Source organism: Nyctereutes procyonoides, unplaced genomic scaffold (assembly GCF_905146905.1).
Source record: "Nyctereutes procyonoides isolate TBG_1078 unplaced genomic scaffold, NYPRO_anot_genome, whole genome shotgun sequence".
In the NCBI taxonomy this organism is placed as follows: Eukaryota; Metazoa; Chordata; class Mammalia; order Carnivora; family Canidae; genus Nyctereutes; species Nyctereutes procyonoides.
Window position 1 is genome coordinate 2188728 of NW_026575133.1, and position 22382 is coordinate 2211109.

General features: G+C 43.2%; 1 protein-coding gene across 2 annotated transcripts in view; it reads left to right on the plus strand.

The window, feature by feature from the left end:
* Window positions 1-21863, plus strand: part of DNTT (DNA nucleotidylexotransferase) — a 28852-nt gene extending 6989 nt beyond the window's left edge. Inside the window, exons 2-11 of one of the 2 annotated variants that reach the window (XM_055300428.1) lie at window positions 4354-4531; window positions 5294-5422; window positions 6479-6649; window positions 7636-7707; window positions 8943-9066; window positions 11338-11470; window positions 12529-12637; window positions 17105-17350; window positions 19694-19777; window positions 21777-21863. In XM_055300428.1, coding sequence (XP_055156403.1) covers window positions 4354-4531; window positions 5294-5422; window positions 6479-6649; window positions 7636-7707; window positions 8943-9066; window positions 11338-11470; window positions 12529-12637; window positions 17105-17350; window positions 19694-19777; window positions 21777-21863 — 1333 coding nt within the window. The remainder of the gene's footprint in view (window positions 1-4353; window positions 4532-5293; window positions 5423-6478; window positions 6650-7635; window positions 7708-8942; window positions 9067-11337; window positions 11471-12528; window positions 12638-17104; window positions 17351-19693; window positions 19778-21776) is intronic. The other variant, XM_055300429.1, reaches the window with a different exon arrangement.
* Window positions 21864-22382: the final 519 nt, after the last annotated feature.

Sequence of the window (22382 nt, forward strand, 5' to 3'; positions counted from 1 at the left end):
AGATTGCTTGAGTCATACACAGCTGGCTTTGTCCTGGCTTCACGGAACCTCCACAAGCCTTAGTTTTCTTTTCTGAAATCATATTGCCCACCTCGTAAGACTTGAGAGGACTGAGTAAGAATATACGTGTGTCTGTGTGTGTGTTTGTGTGTGTGTGTATTTTTTCTAACAGTCTGAAGTATTCTGGAGTCTTCTTCTCTGGTCTTTTCTTTTGAGTATGCCTGTTTGTTATATTGTTTGTGGATCCTTATACAGCAGCCCCCATCACGTCCCCAGGCATTCGGGCTATCTCTGTTAGAGGCAGGGCGGTGTCCAGAGACATCCCCCATGAAGAGGTAGTGGTGGTGGAGCAGGGGTGAGAGTGGATGGTGAGAGGCCTGAATTGCAAAGATGAGCCCCAGGGCTCCCCCTCAACACATTTGCCTCTCTGTAAGGTTTAGGTAAAATTTAGATCTCAGAGAGCCTGAAGGTCTCCCTGTGGCTTCTGCATCTTGGTGTGTAGCTATAGCAACTGTTCTTTCAGATTTGGGGGGACAGTCTACATGTCTTGCAGTCTTATTGAGGTCTACATGCTATTGGACATAAGATACCAAACACAAATTCTATGCGGCAGCGGCAGGGACAGTGTGGCTAACAGGAAGTGTTACCATATCTCTGTTTCTGCCCTTTGAAGGGAATCAGAGTTTTTTTTTTTTTATTATGATAATACCCTTCCAGATGTTGTTTCTCCTACAAAAAAGAGCAGCACTCTCCACAGCCATGGAATAAACACAAAGCCACAGAGGGGTAGCTCAGGTTAGCCCAGCACACAGGCTTTGGAATAAAATAGAATGAAGATTGAATCTCTGCTCTACCAATTATCAGTTGGGTGAATTTGTGATGTCTCCAAGGTCTCTTTTCTCATTTTTATAATGATAAGGGTGATAACCCCTATCTCATAGCATTAGTTACAGTTAAATGAGAGAATGCATGAAATGTGCCTACCATAGGTGGCACATAGTAATATTCCAATATTATTAATATTTCCAATATTGGTGTCCTCAGAGCAGAGAGAAAATTACTCTAGCAGCAAATAGACAAAGAGTTGCCACAACACAGCACTAAGAAATTGTCAGCAGAACACACGGGAGGCAGCAGCTCTCCTTAGCAGCTGCTGCTAAGGGTTCAGAACTGAAAGTGAGCAAATGAACAGAGACATTAATGGTCTGCAAAGGGGGTATGACAAGCCTGATGCAAGAAGCACGTTGTCATCCAGACCCGGGTGGCCAGGAGGAGCCCATCAGCTGAACCCAGGCAATGTGAGAAGACAGGGAATGGAGATTGGGCTAGAGCAGAGATTATTCTCTAGACAATGTTTTCTTAAATTATTTGTGGTGAAGGACAAGTTTTCAAAAAATTCATTACAGATCAATGCTTTTATCAAAAAAACAACAAACAAGAAGCTGCTGTGATGGTGCCAAATTACAATTAAAGTTTCTAAATGCTGACTTTTGATTTCTGTGCTAACCTTGTGGGAAGCAGTGACAAGTAGTACTGAACTCTGAGTAGCCTTGTGTTGATGGCTGAAGAGGTCCTGTCTGATTTTGTGTGTGTGCTCTATTATTGTAGTTTTGTTTGCTAATTGCTTAATGAGCAGGGGTTGGAAGTTTGAATCAGAGTCTTCTTCCATAGGATGGGCAGCCTGTTTACTTGCAAATGTGCTAATATGAACTCTATGAAAAATGCCTGTGGTTCTCATCCAATAGTATGAGCTCAGACATTGCCATTCTGTCCCAGGAGAAGCCATAGTGGGGGTGAGGATGGCAGGAGAGCAGATGGTGAGGGGCTTGACTTTGGAAGTTGAGCCCCAGAGCTCCTCCTAAGCACACCCTTCTCCCCTTAATGATAATTATAATAACAAATAATGTCATATTTAATTAATAATAATATTATAATAAAGCTTTCCTCCAAAGGGCAGAAATCTAGATGGAATAACACTTCCTATGTAGTTCTATTAATCCTTTTGTTGTCTTCTTAAAGTCTTCACATAAAGAAGCTTTCCAGAAGCTTATTATAAATAACTTTTGGAATGATGTGGACCTAGACTGGAGACACAGTTAGTTGTCTTCCTGCGACTCTTGTCAGATGTGGTTTCACCACACGGTACTTTTGCTTGGCCCACTGCACATCTTGACACCCAGATGCCTCAGCTCTGGTCTCCAGTCCCACTCTCTTCCAGCGCCAGCCTCAGATCCTAACCATCAACCGGACATTTTCACATCAGCCAGCCACCATTCAAATGCAGCATACCTGAAATTTCATTCCCCACCCCAAAGAGATAAATCCCTATTTCTACCAAAACTTCTCTTACTTTACTGTGATAAATATGGGAAATTAATATTTGTTCTCTGCTTCTGCTTATATAGGTGAACTAATGCCAGAGGCTCTTCCTATGTCTCCTTTGCCTTCCTTCCCGGTGCTACAGGAGCCAGACCGGGTTAGAATTATCTCACATGTAGTCACAGTTTCATTCTACTAAGTAGCTCCCAATCCTCCCTGTCCATCACTCTTCCCTCCAAATCATTGTGTGGACCAGATTAGTTTTTTTAAACAACACGGTGATGCTATGCATATTCTGCTCACAAAAGCCTTCACTGGCTCCACAACCCCAGAAAATAAGATCCAACCTCCTCAACCAGGCTTCTAAGACCTTCTATAACATGGTTGCCCCAACCGACTCAGCTACATCTATAATTACCTCCCAACATAAACTCTTCACTCTGGTCCAGACCATTCTCCTACTTTCCTTCTGGCTCCTGAAACTTTTCTTCCAGGAGGGCCCAAAGTTCTGCTTTCCAGGTCCTTATTCTTCCCCATCCATCAAGACTGGGCAAAAATCCCTCCTTCAACAAAGTCATCCTGCCTCTTCCAGCTCACACCAGCTCTCTTTCTTCTCTGCACACCACTTTCAGATCTTGTCAATGCCTCATGTCTTATCATAACATATCATTAACCATCTACTTCACATAAGATACTAATATCCAGAAACTTCCCTTTTCTTCTTTGGTACCTTCCTACCTAACTTCCTACCACTACTACCACCCCACCACCACTGCCACCACAACGACCTCTACCACCACCAGAAGGAACCTAGGGCTATGAATATAACAGTGAACCATAAAATACCTAACTAATCCAAGAATCAATTAAAATAGGGAGGAGAAAGAAGTCATGGAAAAGACGTAGAAAAGAGGCAAGAATTCTATTTTTCTCTTGGATGCCTAAATATGCATCTTACTACCTCCCAGATTCATAGATTATTTGAACTGAAAAAGCCTTAAAAATATTGGTTCCAGGCAGCCCGGGTGCCTCAGCAGTTTGGCGCCTGCCTTCAGCCCAGGGCGTGATCCTGGAGTCCTGGGATCGAGTCCCAGGTCGAGCTCCCTGCGTGGAGCCTGCTTCTCCCTATGCCTGTGTCTCTGCCTATCTCTGTGTCTCTCATGGATAAATAAATTAAAATCTTAAAAAAAATATTGGTTCCAATGATATGATGCTGACTGTGAAGACTTATTAAAAAACAGAAATAACATACTTGACCCAGAAAGAGAGGATCAAAAAGGATAAATATTTACTAGCTGTGTGAACTTCAGAGTGTCACTTAAACTCTGTTGTTCAGTTTCCCTATTTTTGAAGTGTGAATAAAATAACACTTACTTGAGGAGCTTTGGGAGTATTAAATGAGATGATGGATGGAAGGTACCTGGATAGTGCTAAAACAGGTATGGGCTCAGTGGTTATTAGACTCTCCACCTATCCTCCATCACTAGACTGCTTTGAAAAACATGTAAAGCAATATTTCCCCAAAGCTGGTCACCATCTATTAATGGGTTGTGAAATCAATGTAATGGAACGTTAGATGCATATCTACATGTATCTCTTTCTATTTTAGGTCATGATATAAAATGTATTTCTAACTGTGGGTCAGAACCAGACAGTTTGTGAAAGGCACTGGACTAAAGCTCTCTACAAATAAAATGAAATGATACACCAAAGCCACATGTAGAGTGCTCAGTGCTACTTTAAGAACAATTTCATCTTCTATCTTCTCTGTACTTTGGTTTTCCAATGACACTACAATCTTGTTAATGTTTTTTTTTTTAATTTTTCTTGTGTTTTACATGTAACATAGACCACTGTGGCTATATTAATTAATATAGAATTCACTTCCATGGAGGCCTAAGTTCTCTGTGCCTATGGTCAGGTCTGGTATGCATTTTTCTTCATGAGACAGAATGTTCTGAACATCTCAAGGAAAGAAGAGCACTTCTCATTTGAAATTCCCCTCAGCTGGTAATGTTGTCTTGAATTCTGCAGTGATTCCATCACGCACATTGTGGCAGAAAACAACTCTGGTTCAGATGTCCTGGAGTGGCTGCAGGTACAAAATATAAAAGCCAGCTCACAGCTAGAACTCCTTGATATCTCCTGGCTGATAGAATCCATGGGAGCAGGAAAACCAGTGGAGATGACAGGGAAACACCAGCTTGTAAGTGTTATGATTGTGATTTTCTTTTTCTTTTTTTTTTCTTTTTTTGATTGTGATTTTCTTTGCCCTTTACTTGATGATTAGAAACATGGGCTATAGAATTAACAGACCTGAATTGGGATCCCAGGTTTTCTGCTTACTCCCTGTGTGACTTCAGGCAAGTCACTTAGCTTTTCTGAACTTCCATTTCCTCCTCTACAATATAAGATAGCAATAGGACCTACCTGGCAAGATGGTTATGAGAATTAGAGTAACATGTGTAAAGCGCTCACCACAGAGCCTGGTCTATGGCACCTAATAAATGGTAGCTAGCTTTATGAACAAGACTATAGACAAATATCTCAAAATATGGAAGCCTTGATGTTCTGGTAGCCCAAAAAGTGGAAGGTTCCTATTTTTTTTTCTTACCGTGATCATTCGTAAAGAAAAAATAAAGAAATTTAAACTCTTAATTCCAAGTCCTTCACCATTAATGCTAGAACCATCAGGAAGATTCAGACCATGATCACATAAGTTCATGGAAAAGGAAAATGGTACTTAATTGATCATTCTACTTCATGTTTATTTTTCTTGTTGCAAAAATATTATGTTAACTGTAGCAAATCCTAATATTAGAGACACATACAACATAAACTTTGACTCTCCTATAATTTTATCCTCTTTCCAGAGACAATTGCCATCAAACTGCTGCCATTTTTTCCTTGTAATATCTATTATTATTATTACTATCAATTGTTATTAAAAATGGATGCTTATGCATTTGTTTAGATGAGAAGAGACTATACAGCTAGCCCCAACCCAGAACTCCAGAAGACTCTGCCAGTTGCTGTAAAAAAGATCTCTCAATATGCATGTCAGAGGAGAACCACTTTAAACAACTATAACAACGTCTTCACGGTAAGGGGTTTTACAATACTACCCAGAACAAATGAAGGGCTTGCAGCTTCTTTCCATGGGTCTACAAATTCAATTATGAAATTTCCTGAATAATCTAGGAATGTTTTCCTCACACTCACTCACCCTCCTTGCCTGATCTTTGGTTCTTCTTTCTGTCAAGATCTACTTCTGTCATAAAAATGGACAAATACATTTGGAAATATATGTATATTCTTTAGAAATGGTAAATTACTATTTATTGAGAGTTCACACTTTGGGGCACAACAGTTGTCAAAGGCAAGTATTTGGGTAAACCAAATACTGTAATTAGTCCAAAACATAATAAGAGCTAATTATAAAGAAACAATAATGCATAAACAGCCTTTGCTGGGTAACCAAGTGATTGAGAAACAGTAGATTCTGGATTCTCACCTTTCTGATCTTAACCAGCTTAGGCAAGATAGTTCCTTTCTTTTTTAAAAAAGATTTTATTTATTTATTCATGAGAAACAGAGAGAGATTGAGAGAGAAAGAACGAGAGAGAGGCAGGAGGAGAAGCAGGCTCCATGCAGGGAGCCGACTGAAATGCAAATGCACCCTACCTTAAAGTGCCTGCTTTGGGTCTGTGTCATTATGATCACACTCGTTTCATTCAGCAAGACCTGTTTTACATACAAGCTAGAAATGAAAGTGCCCAGTGATCAAGGCAGAATCCTGGCCACAGCCTGGTAGGGTAAGTCTGCAAGGAAAGAGGGTAGGGTAAGTCTGCAAGGAAAGAGGGCCTGGTAGGGTAAGGCTTGCTGAGTAATGACTAGTTCGACGCAGTGAGCATGAGATCAGGCTTTGGTGAAATCGTTCCCGAATACCTAACGGCAGCGAACTCAAAGTTTCCTTACAAAGTGCTCTGTGACCTGTCTTTTCAATTCAACTTCTCTCATAACAAGCAAAGGTACGGGAGACCCCAATCCCACCTTCAGGAGGTATTTCAACACTCAAGAGCAAGAGGCGTTTGCAGGTGACTGCTAGCTAAGGGGTTGGGAACAGACCATGTTTTGCTTAACTGGTTTCATTCTTCAGGACGCCTTTGAGGTACTGGCTGAAAACTATGAATTTAGAGAAAATGAAGTCTTCTCTCTGACATTTATGAGAGCAGCTTCTGTACTTAAATCTCTGCCATTCACAATCATCAGTATGAAGGACACAGAAGGAATTCCCTGTCTGGGGGACCAAGTGAAGTGTATCATAGAGGTAAGGGTGAAATGTTGATTTGTCCTACTTCCTAATAGGTAGAGAGGAGGGGGAAGTATATGCAGTTGATTTTCCTGTAAACTATGTAGATGTGGGATAAATAGATAGATAGATAGATAGATAGATAGATAGATAGATAGATGATAGAATACATACCCATTATCACAGAATCCATCAATCCATTATCACAGCTGGGGCTATGTGGGGCAATCTAGTGGAAACAGAACTCTCCCATATTATTAATCACAGTAAAGGCTCAAGTGACCTAAAAGCTCAACAGCAATGGGGTGGTCTGACTTCAAACACAGACTATGTGAAGGACCTCAGTTCCTCTTAGGGAACGTTGCCCTCCAGAATGGTGGTGGGAGTGACCAGGCAGTGAAACTGATTCTGTATCTCTACCTGTGTGTTCCAAGGAAAAAGTCAGGAATAGGTATTTATTTATGTAATAATGTTTAAGGATTCCCCAGCAAAGTGAACTGTTCATCCAAGAGTAAGTTTCAAGTATAGTTAAGTGCAAAGTAAAGTAGTCAAGGAAAATAATCTCAACTCTATTTAGAGCTAGACGTCGTAAGAGCTTGAACTTGAATTGGCTTTTTCAGTGGTCCCAAAATTAACCTGCTCAGATTGAGTCAGATGAGAAGTCCCTTTGTCTCAGCCAACTTGTATCCATCAAAAAGAAAACTATCACAAATATTTAGACATACTATTGCCAGTGAATGTTTTGGTTTGATGTTCTGTGGAGTTAGACCCTGGTCATTCTGTGCCTTTGTCCCTGAGGACTATAAAGGGGTACTCAGAAAAAGCTGGGATTTCTAAGATTATAGGAAATGTTTTGTTTTGTCCAGATTGGCTAGGGAAACAGTCTGCAGGCAACAGGTGTACATTTCCTGAACAATCAAGCTACTTGGTCTGGGAATTTGATAGCTCTAGACTGTGATTGTTTAATGTCACTAGCATAAAATATTTTTTAACTCTCCATGCAGGAAATTATTGAAGATGGAGAAAGTTCTGAAGTTAAAGCTGTGTTAAATGATGAACGGTATCAGTCCTTCAAAGTAAGTAATTTACATGTTATTTATTGAAAATGGTTTTTCAGTTACTCCTAGTACTAATTCTAAGTGGTCATATCAGCTCAGGCTGCTGTAACAAAATGCCACAAACTGGGTGGATTAAACAACAAATATTTATTTTCTTATAGTTCTGGAGCCTGGAAGCCTGAGACCAGGGTGCTAGTATGGTCAGGTTCTGGTTGGGGCTCTCTTCCTGGCTTGCAAATGGCCACCTTCTCAACGTGCCCTCACATGGCACACACAGAGAGAGGAAGTTCCGTGGGGCCTCTTCTTGTTAAGGCACTAATCCCATCATGAGGGCCCTACCATCAAGACCTCATCTAAAACTAATTACCTCCCAAAGACCTCATCTCCAAATACCATTGCCATGGGGTTTAGGGCCTCAACATATGAATGGAGGCAGGCACAGTCAGTCCAAAATAGTGGTCAAGGAAGCAGATGCCAAAATAAAAAAGGGTGCATGAGTTCATTACTATGCTATGATGAGGTACAAATTACCTTATTTTCTAGGATCTGTCACACATGGGTGCAAATATCATGGGGACACTAGGACCATGGGAAAAAAGAAGGCTGTTCTTAAAGAGCAAACCTGTGTTGGAAGCTCTCCTCTGCATCCTGCTCTACTTTGAAGCAGGGCTTGTTACCTCCCAATGTTCCCCCACCTTGGAGTTGCAGCTGGCAGGGATTCCTGCCCATCCCTTTGGTTCCGGAGTGATACACAGGCCTAAAAAGGGGCTGTGGGCAGGAGCCTAGGTTTGGAGTACGGACAGCCTCGATTTGAGTTTGGGCTCTGCCATGTATCAGCTGAGTGATGGTAGAGAATTCACACAACCTACATGAGCATCCCTCTTAAAATATGCAGAGCATGAGCGCATGTAAGGGACTCTGGGTAGGAGGAGTGCCCAACAGGGAAAGCTGATGTCACACATGGACAGCACAGGCCGCCAACCATCAGAATCCACAGAAGCCTCTGCAGATGCCAGAGCCCACCTCTTCACTTTCTTTCCATTTTGTAATACCACATGTCAGGAGAGGCCCCTCCTGAAACAAAAAGCTCTGTCAAAAGTTTACCATCACTCCCCAGCCCACTTGCCACATTCAGGAGGAACTGGGTCAGAAATTTCCTTACGCTTTTTCCTAATCCCTTGACCTTAAAAAGTGTGACTTCATTGTCATAATGGTCATTTTAGAGTAAAAGCATGCCTTTCCCTCTGTTTCAGCTCTTTACCTCTGTGTTTGGAGTGGGACTGAAGACATCTGAGAAATGGTTCCGGATGGGTTTCAGAACTTTGAGCAAAATAAAGTCGGACAAAAGCCTGAAATTCACACCAATGCAGAAAGCAGGTAAGTTGTCTCTCCTACAGATCTCTTGCTGTTGCCAGGGGCTGGCCAGGTTGTGGTAGAGCTCTGAGCCTGCTGAACTTCAAATCCGGTCTGGGCAAGCTGGGTCACTTGTTCTCTTTTTTTATATACTATGGTTAAAAGCACAAGCATTTGGAATCAGACAGACCTGGTTCAAATCCTGACTCCAGTACACTGTGGTTGCATGATCTTGAGCAAGCTTGTTTAAGTCTTTGAGCCTAAGCTACCTCATCTATAAAGGACGAGGGAGGGGGAGGGGCAACATTGCTAGTTCATGAGAAATAAATCAGCTAATGCAAGCAAAGTCCTTAGCACTGTGCCTGGCATAGGGGAAAGACGCTCTGCATGGTGGCTGCTGTCACTTCTGGATCCAGATGTCACACTGGGTTTTGCTGCTGATCTGGTTCTTACTGACTTGGCTCTAGATGTTTGGTCCTGGCTATCTCTCTTGGGGTGAGAGGCTAAGTAGTGCTGGGCAGAAAATGGGCATGAGGATTGAGGAGTAAAAAATATTTGAACAAACCAGAGTCACTGCTGGCACAAATGCAGATCTGCTTTAGAAACAGCAATACACCAGGAAATAGAAGGGAAAGTATGCAAATCTAGACAGAGGGTTGATCTACCTGTTCAGGACCCGCCAGCCTAAGAAGAGAAGACTATGTTGAGGCAGCTGAAGCCTTGCAGGACCTCCCACAGATTGAAGGTGATGGCTTGAGTGCTTCCATTTATGGAGGGCTCTGGTAAACGTTTTTTAATGAAGAAATGCAAATAAAGGGTCAAAAAATTATAAGTGTTCTAAATATTTACTTTTAACTTGCAATAGAAATACAATATAATTGTGATGCGAAAGAGCAGACCACATTCAGCAGTGTTGACTATAGCCATCCCAAGGTACATTACATCCCTGGGACTTACTTATCTTCTAACTGGGAGTTGGTACTTCTTTTGATCACCTTCCTCTAATTCCCCCTCCACCCTCCCTCGCCTCTGATAACCACACACTTTTTTTACTCCTCTGATTTTTCTTCTATGAGTTTTTGTTTTTAGATTTCACACATAAGTGAGGTCATACGGTATTTGTCTTTCTCTTGACTTATTTCACCTAACATTATGCCCCCAAGGCCCATCCATGTTGCTGCAAATGGCAGGCTTTCCTCATTTTAGTGGGTGAATAATATTCATACACACACACACACACACACACACACACACACCACAACTTCTTAATCCATCTGCTTTTGGACATTTAGGTTGTTCCCATGTCTTGGCTATTGTGAACATGACGGTGCGTGTATCTCTTTGACATAGTGTTTTCATTTCCTTCAGATACATTCCCAGAAGCAGGATTTCGGGATCACATAGTACTTCTCTTTTTAATTTTTGGAGGAGGCTTCCTCCATGAGTCTTTGGGAATAACCAAGTCATTATAACAACTGTATCTGAACTTTCATCCACCACTTTCCAACTCTGAATCTTCCCATCCTAAATCTTTATGCATTATCTTTAAAATATTACAGGGCACAGTTTATTGATCAAGAAGGTGGGTTATTCTTTGAGTGTTTATTACCATTGGTTTTAATATAAAATTTAATTGTAAGTTTCATATGATTTAATTTTTAAAAATATTTTATTTAAATTCAATTTGCCAACATATAGTATAACACCCAGTGCTCATCTCATCATGTACCCTCCTCAGTGCCCATCACCCAGTTACCCCATTCCCCCCACCCACCTCCCCTTCTGCAACCCTTTGTTTCCCAGAGTCTCTCATAGTTTGTCTTCCTCTCTAATTTTTCCCCATTCAGTTTCCCTCTTTTTCCTTATAGTCCCTTTCACTACTTCTTATATTCTACATATGAGTGAAATCATATAATAATTGTCTTTCTCTGATTGACTTATTTCACTCAGCATAATACCCTCCAGGTCCATCCATGTCAAAGTAAATGGTAGGTATTCATCCAAGAAGCCTGATTCTTCAATAAGAACTCATATTCGAACAGCTTGCTTTCTGGAGGGATAGTCTCTTTCTTAGGCAGGAAATGGTAAGACACTTTCTTACAAGTCAGAAAGTAAAGAGTTATCATTACCATGAAAAATTTACAGCCAAGAGAATAGAGAATACACTTGCCTCTGGGAAAACAGTTTGGTGATACCTGTGTCATGCTTGCTCTATCTGGGCGCAGAATCCCTTCCCACAGAGGGCTAGTCATTTCACGTGTCACTCTCTCCGTTGACCTGTTCAATGGCCCCTAGGTTTCCTCTATTATGAAGACCTCGTCAGTTGTGTGACCAGGGCAGAAGCAGAAGCAGTTGGAGTGCTGGTTAAAGAGGCCGTCAGGGCATTTCTGCCGGATGCCTTCGTCACCATGACAGGAGGATTCCGGAGGTAGATAATGAGAGCTGCTTTTGCCTCTCCTGCTCTAACACCTTCGGTGGCTCCCCATATTCAGAAGTTCAGGCTTCTGGGCATGATGCAAAGGCCTTTGGTGATCTGATACCAGCCTGTCTCTGTGGCCTTGTCTGCTGTTCCTCACCTTTCCACCCCAGCAACCCCAAATGGCTTGCCTTTGCACACATGGAGCTGTTTCACACCTCTGTGACTTGCTCAGTCAGACGCTTCTGCTTGGATTGGCTTTCCTCAAATTGCCACCTGACTGACTTCTCCTCATCTTTTAAGACCTAATTCAGACACCACCTCCTCCTCCATGCTTAGCCAGGCAGCCCTCTTCAGAGGTACCTGCCAAGCAATTTGTTTGTATGCACAATTTCCCCACGAAGTTTGCAGATGTTAGTGCTCTGTGAGAATCTGGTGCCGGGCACAAAACAGGTACTCAAGAAATATTGGCTAAGTCAAAGAAGAGAATGAACAAACTCTTCACAGAGATGTGTGCAGTTGCTGGGTATTGAGGCCTCCTATTCAGAAAGAGATTTCTCCCTCCACTCCTCCAGCTCTCCCTGTAGCCCTCTTACCTGTTAGCCGTTCATTGGCCATCCTGGCAAGCCAAGTTTGAAGTGAGGGAACAAGTAGGAGAGGAAAATCAAATCTAAGAAAATACCTCAGTCAATGCCATAATTCTGAGAGCCCTCACTCATATCATGTGCATATAGTGCGTGGTTTGCTTGTCGCTATGCTTGTCTCTGTATGGACAAGTGGGGGTGAGTGTGCACATGTGCGTGTGGAAAAGAAATCACTTCCTTTGTTATTTTTTTTACCCATAGTTATATAATCACTTATGTACTATGTGTGATTTTTTTCTTTCATAAATTTATTTTGCAAGAGTAGATAGAGTTATACAACCAAGGACATCTAAAAAATATATAATCACGAACATTTTATGCTGCAAACCTTGAGCATAGGGCACAGAAATAAAGGTGATTTTGAAAAATTGAGAGCTAAAAATATAATTCATTTCCATTTTATACTTTTTTTTTTTTTTTGGTCAGGGGTAAGAAGATTGGGCATGATGTAGATTTTTTAATTACCAGCCCTGGGTCAACAGACGAAGATGAGGAACAACTTTTACCTAAAGTGATAAACTTATGGGAAAGGAAGGTAAGAAGGATCAAAAGTAGATGTTTGGACGCTCAAGCATTACATTAATACAGTTGAATTTTGCATACTATTTACCTCATAATTGTGTGACGACCATCTGATTGATTCTCAACGATTTGCAACAGCTTATATGATGCCACATGACACACAATGAGACTTATCTGCTTGGAGTCCTAGAGTCCATGATGTGAATATCTATCTTGTTTATACACACTTGTTCTGTTTCCAAAGACATACCGCTGAGGGCGGTATGTCTCAGTGTCAGATGTGCAGGAGCACTACATCCCCTAAACAAATGGAGAGCATGCGCCATAAAGACCTGGGAGGTGTGAGAGGGGCAGCCGCAGGCTTAGGGGTGGAGCAGGACCACTGGGACTGAGATAGAATTAGCCAGGAGTCGTTGCTGGTGCCTTGAACTCTGCTAGTCAACAACCACCTTGACTTTGTGCTGAGATGGGAAGAAGGGAACTAGCCAGGACAGGCTGGGCTCAGAAGCCTCCACCCACTGAGGAGATCAGACTTACCCTAGGCTACCATTGCCAGGCAGAGGAAGTGAAGGATGAGCAGCAGCCAGAGCCACCTATAGGGCCCTGACTCGTGCCCCACTCCAGTGAGAACTCCATTTCCCAAAGAGACTAGTGGGCTCGACCCCAGAGGCCTAAAGCCTGATGGGCTGAGGAAGCTGAGGCTGGTGTTTTTCTGGCACAACTTCATCCTTCCTGAGTGATCTATATGGCAGAGAGAGAGAAACCTCAGATGAAGTGAAATAAAAGCCAGGAGCACCAGAAGGGAGGACCCAACATTAGAACTAGATCCAAATTCATCTGTGAGGCCATCCCAAGTCCCCTCGTCCCTCTCAGGAGAGAGGACACAGGGTGGCCAGGGAACCTGAGAGTGAACCTTATAGGCCATACCAGAAGAAGGAAGGATGAGGAAGAGTCAGCCCCACCGGTATGGGCCCCTCTGCGCTCCTCAAGCAGGGAAGTTGGAAATTTCTCATGGAGAGACAGCACAATTCATGGACTTCCTGATCAAGGCCCGTGGGACTGCAAGGCCTGGCGTCCCTGTGAAGGAGGGCCTATTTAGTCTGGGTTTTTAGGCACTACACTTCTCATGCCCTGAGACTGTTCTGGACTAAGACCTAAGCCTTTCTCCTTTCGTCTTCTCTCAGTTTGAGGCAGTCATACCTCTGACCTCCAAGCAAAGAGATGGGCAGGCACATGTGAAGGTGTGGGCATTTGGGATATTCAGGGTGTGGGCATTTGGGACATTCGAAGCACAACCCTGTCGTTTACTGGCCTTATCACCTAGTATGCTTTGCTTAATCTTTCCTCATCTATGAAACAGAGATAGCAAGGCTCTCTCACTTCATTAATGCGCAGGGGGATTAACTGATAATTATTAGATAAAGCCCTTGACACAGGGCCTGATAATGCCTAACAAACACTGGCTGTAAGCATGATTCACTCATGCACAATTATCCCTGAGTTCTGCCAGAGAGCCAGGCCCGCTGCCAGCTGAGGGCCCCAGGAGCAGCAGGTGCAGCTGCTCCTCCTCACTTGGGGACAAACAGGACCTTGAGGAGCAGACACTGAGAGGCAGTCAGGTGTCCCAGCTCTGCCTGTACCCCTGTGGCCCTGGGCCTGCCCCTACCACCTTGGTTGTAAAATATTCTAATTCACTTCTCAGCCCTGACGTTCTTACCAAGACTTCCATTTTCCAAATTGCATGATGAAATCCCACGCAGGTATCTGCATGCACATACTCAGCATGCACAGGGTATGTGAGCATCATGAGCAGCCAGTAGGCATCGGTTTGAACCGCCCATCAGCTGAATCTAAATGTGAGCCTTAGGGTTCCTGGGTGTCTCAGTAGGTTAAGCATCTGCCTATGGCTGGGGTCGTGATCCCGGGGTCCTGGGATGGAGCCCTGTGGCGGCTCCCTGCTCCCTGGGGAGCCTGCTTCTCCCCCTGCTTGTGTGCTCTTGCTCTCTCTCCTCAAATAAATAAATAAATTCTCCATTTTTTTTTTTTTTTTTTTTTTTTTTTTTTAGTAAATGTGAGCCTTATAGAAGACCCCTTGGTCAGTGGGAAAAAAGGGAGGAAAAAGAGCTTGGAGCACTGTTGTGCGGTGGAGGTCCCCAGGCCTAAGGCTCCTCCAGCCTGCATTCTCCTAACCCAAAGAGGGGAGGGCTAACTGAGCATGGTGGGGTTCACCCCTGTGGGTAGGACCCTGGTCGGGGCCACTCACTGCTCTACTGGGCTACATCCCTAGTTCCTGGAAGGCTGAGAGAGTGAAAGTGTTTACACTCTTTAAAGAACATATTCACTCCTGCTGAGAAACAGACTTGACTTTGAAGAAACAGAAACAGAAGAATAATGGATCCTGGCTATCAAATAGGGGGAAGGCTGTGTCATTAGCCTGCCAGTGGGCTGCTCAGTCCCCTGGGGAGGGAGGGAGGAACATGGAAGGCATCCCTCCTTGTCAGGAGACCCTTAGTTTCCAGTAGAAGAAAAAAACATGCTGATAGGAAATGTAGTCACCCTGTGGCTGTGGCTGGGTAGCCAGAGCCAGAAACTTCAAAGGGATTTTCAAAGAAGGAAAGAAGTTACCAAAGAATAAATGGCGAGCAACAAAGAAAGGGTAGAACACAGAGATGCCCCAAGACAGCCCAAGCCGGAGAGCAGGAAGCCGTGTCAGGGGCTGTGTGTGTGTGTGTGTGTGTGTGTGTGTGTGTTTGTGTGTGTTTGATACTTGTGCCCTACTGCAGAACAAGTGCCTGAACATGCAGACAGGAGCATTTTCAAGGCACGTATTCTCAAACACCTTGCAAAATTCAGAGCAAACCCTTACCCAGGATGGCCCCTTGTCTACAAACAGCCAAAGTGACTGTCATGCAAACACAGCTCATAATTATTAGAAAGCCAGTGTTGTGGATTTTTGGGGGGAGGTGGGTGTTATTCCAAATAGGATTTCAAAGAAAGACTGGGTAATATTTTAATAGCTCACTTTTCAAATGTACATAATTCAAATTTACAAGAAAGGCTGTTATACTGTATTCATTTTCATAAAGTTTCATTAACAAGCAGAATTGTGTTTTCTTGAGCTGGTTATTAGATTGTTTTATGGCAACATTTGCCACTGTCCCCAAAGGGTCTTCCTGACGCCAGTGCTTCCCTCCTAGCCCCCTTTAAACAATGTGTTCTTCTTAATACCTTTCCTGAGGAATGTACTGGAGAGCTAGAGTCCTTTTCTGAGGTCAGGAAAAATGTCCCTTCAGAGTTTGGTGGAACTAAAACAATGTCTCTTGGAGGGCTGCAGAAGAAATGCAAAGCATTCCTTATAACAAAATAAACAAAACCAGGGGCACCTGGGTGGTTCAGTTGGTTAAGCATCTGCCTTCCGCTTAGGTCATGATCCTGGTGTTCTGGGATCAAGCCCCATGGCCGGCTCTGGGCTCAGTGGGGAGTCTGCTTGTCCCTCTGCCTCTGCTTGTGCCCACATGCTCTCTCTCTAGTAAATAAATAAAATCTTTAAAGAAAATAAATAAACGGAACCAATGATGCTTAAAGTGTGGTGCCTGGACCAGTAGCATCAGCATCACCTGGGAACTTGTTAGAGATGCAAATTCTCACTTTCCCTCCACTGAATCACTGGAGGAAGGGGGGGAGAAGGGAGGGCCCTACAAACTGTACTGTGACAAACTTTCCAAATGCTTCTGATGATAAAATTGGAGAACATCTGATCTAAGGAATGCATAATAACATAGCTACGATGGAATTATTTTGAGGTTATTTGCTTTTTTAGTTGACACTCAGATTTAGCATTGATTATCACTGCCTCTCCCTGCCCCACATCTGCCCTGTGCTGTGAGAAATTGCCACAGAGCAGACAAATTGGAGGATCTCTGGACACATCTTCTCTCTCTGACTCGGCAACATTAGGTAGGATAACCATCACTAACTTTATCCCACTCTCCAAGGCGAACAGAGTGACAATCTTAAAATGCTACCTGGAAGTAGTGAGTCGTCCTGCCCCAAAGCGGGGCTGAGCCTCCAGCCACAACCCTTTGGGCCAAGGAAACTGGGTCATCAGCATAATATAGAGGGACACTCAAAGCAACTGCCTAAAAAGCGGCAGGGCTTTTGTTCATGGTTGGTTTGTACTCCAAGGTGTAGGGCAAGTTCCTGAGCACAGACTTGTAATTCAGAAGTAAGGAGAGGGATTCTCCGGTGGCTTTGCCAGAGGTGGGCTTGGCCTCTCTAACCAGTAAATTTCTCTGCAGCAGAGAGAGGCTAATGCACCCACCTCCTGGCTTCCTCTCCCAGTGCCAGGTGGGCTCACAAAAGGGAAAAGCATTGCTCAAACCTGTGAGGCTTCTGTTGAGAGCATTCAGTAAGAGCCAGTATAAAATTGCAGACCCCGTCCACTGGGGACCCTTCCTGAGGTCTTTCTGTTTGTTTTCAGGGATTACTTTTATACTGTGACCTCGTGGAGTCGACATTTGAAAAGTTAAAGTTGCCTAGCAGGAAGGTGGATGCTTTAGATCATTTTCAAAAATGCTTTCTGATTTTAAAATTGCACCATCAGAGAGTGGATGGTGGCAAGTACAGCCAGCAGGAGGGGAAGACCTGGAAGGCCATCCGTGTGGACCTGGTCATGTGCCCCTATGAGCGCCGTGCCTTTGCCCTGCTGGGCTGGACTGGCTCGAGGGTAAGTGCTATATGGATTCAAAAGATGGGATTCAAAAGATGGGTCTATTGAGGCCCAGGAAAGAGACAATGGCAGCGGAGGGAGGCATTGCACCTGCACGTGGTCAAGTGAGACTGATTACTTTAGAACAGTGTGGGCTTAGGCCGGCAGCAGTTCACCTGGGCGCTGGTTAGACATGTAAATCCTCCCCCGCATCCCCCACTCCTGACCTCTTGAATCAGAAACTCTGGGGATGGATGGAGCCCAGAAATCTGTGTTTGAAAAAAGCCCTGCTCATGTTTCGGATGCAGCTAGAATTCAGCTTGTCTGACAGACCTGAGTCTTTGGGAACGCAGAATCTGTTGAGGAAGGGGAGAGTTCTAAAAAGAAGTCCAATTTTATACAAGGTCAGACCAGTTAGGAATCACTGGCAGAAATGGTTGCCTTTTGTTCATTTTGTTTGAAGACAGGCATGTTTCCAGCACATTCTAGTCTCTTGTCTCAGAGTTCTTGGAAATTACTGCTATTGGTTCTGCAGGTGCTGATAGGACACTAAGCTTTCTACTCTTCGACTTTAAGTGGTTTAGCCTCTATAAGCTCCAGTTGTGCCATCTCTCTTGTGGGTAACCTCCTAATGTTGCCATTTGGATTAAACAAGAGGCTACATGGGTTTAAATATGGCACCTGTTCAGTATATGGTAGCTACTTGTGTTATAATCTTTATGCCCTACTTATGCAGCCACTGAATGTGGTGTGTTTTGTCTCCAGGTTGATACCTGTTGGTGGGTGACCAGAATTAGTTCTAGTCTAAAATTCTTTTTTTTTAAAGATTTTTTTTTATTCATGAGAGACAGAGAGAGGGAGGGAGGGGGGGTGGGCAGAGACATAGGCAGAGGGAGAAGCAGGCTCCATGCAGGGAGCCTGATGTGGGACTCAATCCTGGGACTCTAGGATCACCCCCTTGGCCAAAGGCAGATGCCTCAACCACTGAGCCACCGAGGTACCCCTAGTCTAAAATTCTGCAGGTGAGAAACTCAGTTTCACCTTTTTACCCAAAGATTTCAGGGCCTGGGAATTGTTCTCAACGTAACATAGTGTGAGCAGCCTTTGCTCTACATGCTGGAGAGGGGAGCATGCAGACAGTGTCCCAGGGCTGAGAGGGAGCACAGTGCCCAGTAATACCTCCACATTTTCACAGACCATTAGCTACTTCACTCAGAATCTGCTTCACCCTGATTTGTTCACAACCCTGGCTCCCCCTCTGCCACATTATAAAGGACTTCTGTCTGGAAAAATCTGTCTTCTTACACGCCAGGTGGTGGTGGGGAAGGGGTCCCAGCCTCAACCAGCTTTCCTAGAAGAGGAGATGGCTCATCGCCACTAGAGGGCGCGATTACCCCATGCTTCCCTCCTTATCTCTCAGGGAAAGATCAATGTTTCGAGATCTACGCTTCTCCCAGGAAAATCAACCTGGGTGGCAACTATCCTCAATCTTAGGATTCAGCTTTCACTCCCTGCAGCCCCAGAGCCCACCCTTGTCCACGGAACAGGATATTCTGGGATAGGCGGCTCAAACCATCAGTTTTACAGAATCTCATATGAGACTGTAGAGCCAGAGGGGACCTTACTTATGCACGTCCTTCATCCTCCTGTTCAACCAATCAAGAGTCAGAGAAGCTGGGTGACTTGCCAAAACATGCACAGCCATATAGGGACAAAATCCAGGCTGGAATTTGGGTCTCCTGACTCCTAATCCTCTCTATAATAGTGATATTGCAAATAATAATAATAATAATACCTACTATTTAGGGCTGCCCGGGTGGCTCAGTGGTTTAGTGCCGCCTTCATCCCAGGGTGTGATCCTGGAGACCGAGGATCGAGTCCCACATCGGGCTCCCTGCATGGAGCCTGCTTCTCCCCCTGCCTGTGTCTCTGCCTCTCTCTCTCCTCTCTGTGTATTCTCATGAATAAATAAATAAATAAAATCTTAAAAAAAAAAAACCCTACTATTTATCCAGCATTTACCTAGGGCCAGGTATTATCCTGGACACAATCCTTGCAACATTTATTTATTCACTCAACAAACATTTGCTGTACATCTTCTAGATGCCGGGCACTGTTAGAGAAGGGAGTATGGTCATTAACAAGTCGGGCTCCTGTTTTCAAGTAGCCTACATTCTAGTGTGCATGAGCAAGCGCAGACTCTGTCATCACGGACCTTTGCCCTCAGGGAGAAAACTGCTTTGAGAATGTTTAGTGGAGATAAATAAATATTTCATTATAGGGATTTAGATATCTCTAAACACATAATACTGAAGACATTCTAGACTTGATAGTAATTTATTTTAATTATATCTTGTCCAGCAGTTCGAGAGAGACCTCCGGCGTTATGCCTCTCATGAGCGGAAGATGATCCTGGATAACCATGCATTATATGACAAGACCAAGGTAGAGTTGTCTACCCAACATGGGCTACTTCAATCCTCATCCCAATGGCAGGCTCCTTGAGCACTTTTCCTGACCTGATTTTAGTGCTCAGTTTCAGTTTCTTTTCCCTAAGTGTCCTGCTCCCACAGATCACAGTTTAAGAGCAACTAGAAAGATCCTGATGGGAGCATGATTCCCACCTGGCCCAGAATGTACCTTAAGGGCTTTGGGCTCGATGATGATGAGCTTGCTGGGCCCTCATAACCAGTACAGTGGTGAACATTAATTGAGTTTGGTCTATATTTGGTATTTTTAGTGAATAATTCCAAAGGAAACCAAGGATTTCCCCAAATCATAAATACCACTCAAGTACCCTTAAATGTAATGAGCAGTAACGTTTTAAGTGACCATGTAAGTCATTAATGAGAGTGTAGTGCAAGAGACAGAGCAAAAGAGATGTCCTGAAATGTAGATGGGCAATCAACTAGGCTCACTCTCCAGATATATATATATATATATATATATACACACACCAGTTATAACTCGGTATGCTAGCCTTACACTGGCCATGATCCAAATTCATGCCTCAGCAAAATGATAAATTACTGTATGAATTATGAAGAGTTAAATATTCATCTGTTAAATCTACAAGTTTACTCTTCCAAGTGGTCAAGGTCTACTGTTCTTACAGTGGTCAAGCACACTAAACTAAGCTCTGAGGGGAATAAGACACAAAATAACTAGAAGTAATGATCTTAATGCTCTAGGAACTTACAGTCTAACTGAGCTGTATTCAATTAGAGCTACCTCAGTTACAAGTCAGAAACCCAAACCAAGATGGCACGGCAAAAAAAAGGGGTCCTTGGCTTATATACTGCAGCATCTAGGGGTAACACCAACTTCAGGTGTGGCTGTATCCAGCTGCTAATGCAGATTTCCCTCAGTGTTGGTTTCATTCTCAGGCATGGTTTTCCTATGATTCTCATCCTTCAAGCTTGACATAGAAGAACCTCTTTCTTAATAGTTCTGACAAGAGTCCTAGGTGACATTCATTGGCCAGGCCTGGGCCATGTGCCCATCCCTGAACCCTTTACTGTGGCTCTGTTTGGTCTGGCTTGGATCATGTGGTAGCCCTCTTTGAAGATGGAATTAGGCCCACCTGATCCTCATGGACTGAGAGTAGGGAAAGGTGGTTTCCCAAAGAAAAAAATCAAGGTGCTGCTGTCAGATGAGAGGGCTGTAGATGTTGGCAGGAAAGCCTCAAGCATGTGAGTGGAGGCAGATTCACATAACACAATTTAGGAATACTTACAAACTAACACATACTAAATAGTTTAACAACTGAGTACATCTTACATGCCCAACGCTGTGGGCATGTAAGGCAAGAAGGGATGAAAAAAGTGATGGTTGGTCTAAAAGACATCATAGGGTGGGAGCCTGGGGGAGGTTGAGGTGGGGACAGAGGAAGGCCTGAAGGAGAACCCAACATATACAAGTATCCTATAATTGCTTCTCCTCATTACCTGGAGCAGCAGTGCATAATTCTGGCTGCACATGGGAGTTATCCAGAGCCTTTTTTTTTTTTTTTTTTTTTTATCCAGAGCCTTTAAATAGATTGGTGGTAGAACCTCTCCTGAGATTCTAATTTCACTGGATTGGGGTGTAGCTCAGGCTTCAATGTTTTTTTTAAAAGTTCCTTCAGGTGGTTCTAATGAACGACTGTGGTTACAGATCCACAGGAAAAATACCAAATGCCTGTAGCTAAATATGTAAGGCTGTTGTAATTTTACTTTAATCCATAAAACACCATATTTTGGGGTGGGAAAATGTAAAAATTACAGAAGTCAGTTAAGATAAAAAAAAGAAGTCAGTTAAGACAGCTTTTTATACTCAGAAGCAGGGAATTACGTTTTGGTAATAGTTCATTCCGCCAAGACAATTTACCGGTAAAACTTTCACTATGTCAGCATTGAGATGTTTAAAAATATCTGAATGCACATATTTCTTTTTATTCTTTCAGAAAATATTCCTCAAAGCAGAAAGTGAAGAAGAAATTTTTGCACATCTGGGATTGGATTACATTGAACCATGGGAAAGAAATGCCTAGAAAAAATTGTCAACTTTTTTCCAGCTTTTTTTTTTAAGGTTAAATACATTATGCTTCATATTATAGTAAAGATGCCTTAGGAAAATATGAGATTCTTTAAGCCTTATTGAAATGCAGATTGCTTTCAGAAATAGTTTTGGAAACATGATAAGACACCACCTGGTAATGGATTATGCTCTAATAGGCCATTTGTATGACTGTTGCTTAGAATTCACAATGCATTTTTCCATAGAATTGATGTTGAAATTGGTGGCTTGTTTCCAGGGAGGCTCATCAAAGCCCACTTTGCCCACAGCGTAGCTGAAATACTGTATATCTGCAATAAAAATAGAAGGAAACAAGATGGTGGAGTCTTCTTTTTCACTCAATACTATAAAATATTCTAAATAAAAGTGTGACAAAATGAAAAAAATGAAGAGTTTAAGATTTATCTTGAGGAGAGAAACAGGTTTAACGAGAAGATCAGAGATTCTAAGGGCATTGTGGGTGCCTTCTGGAGCTTTTGGAGGATGGAGTAAC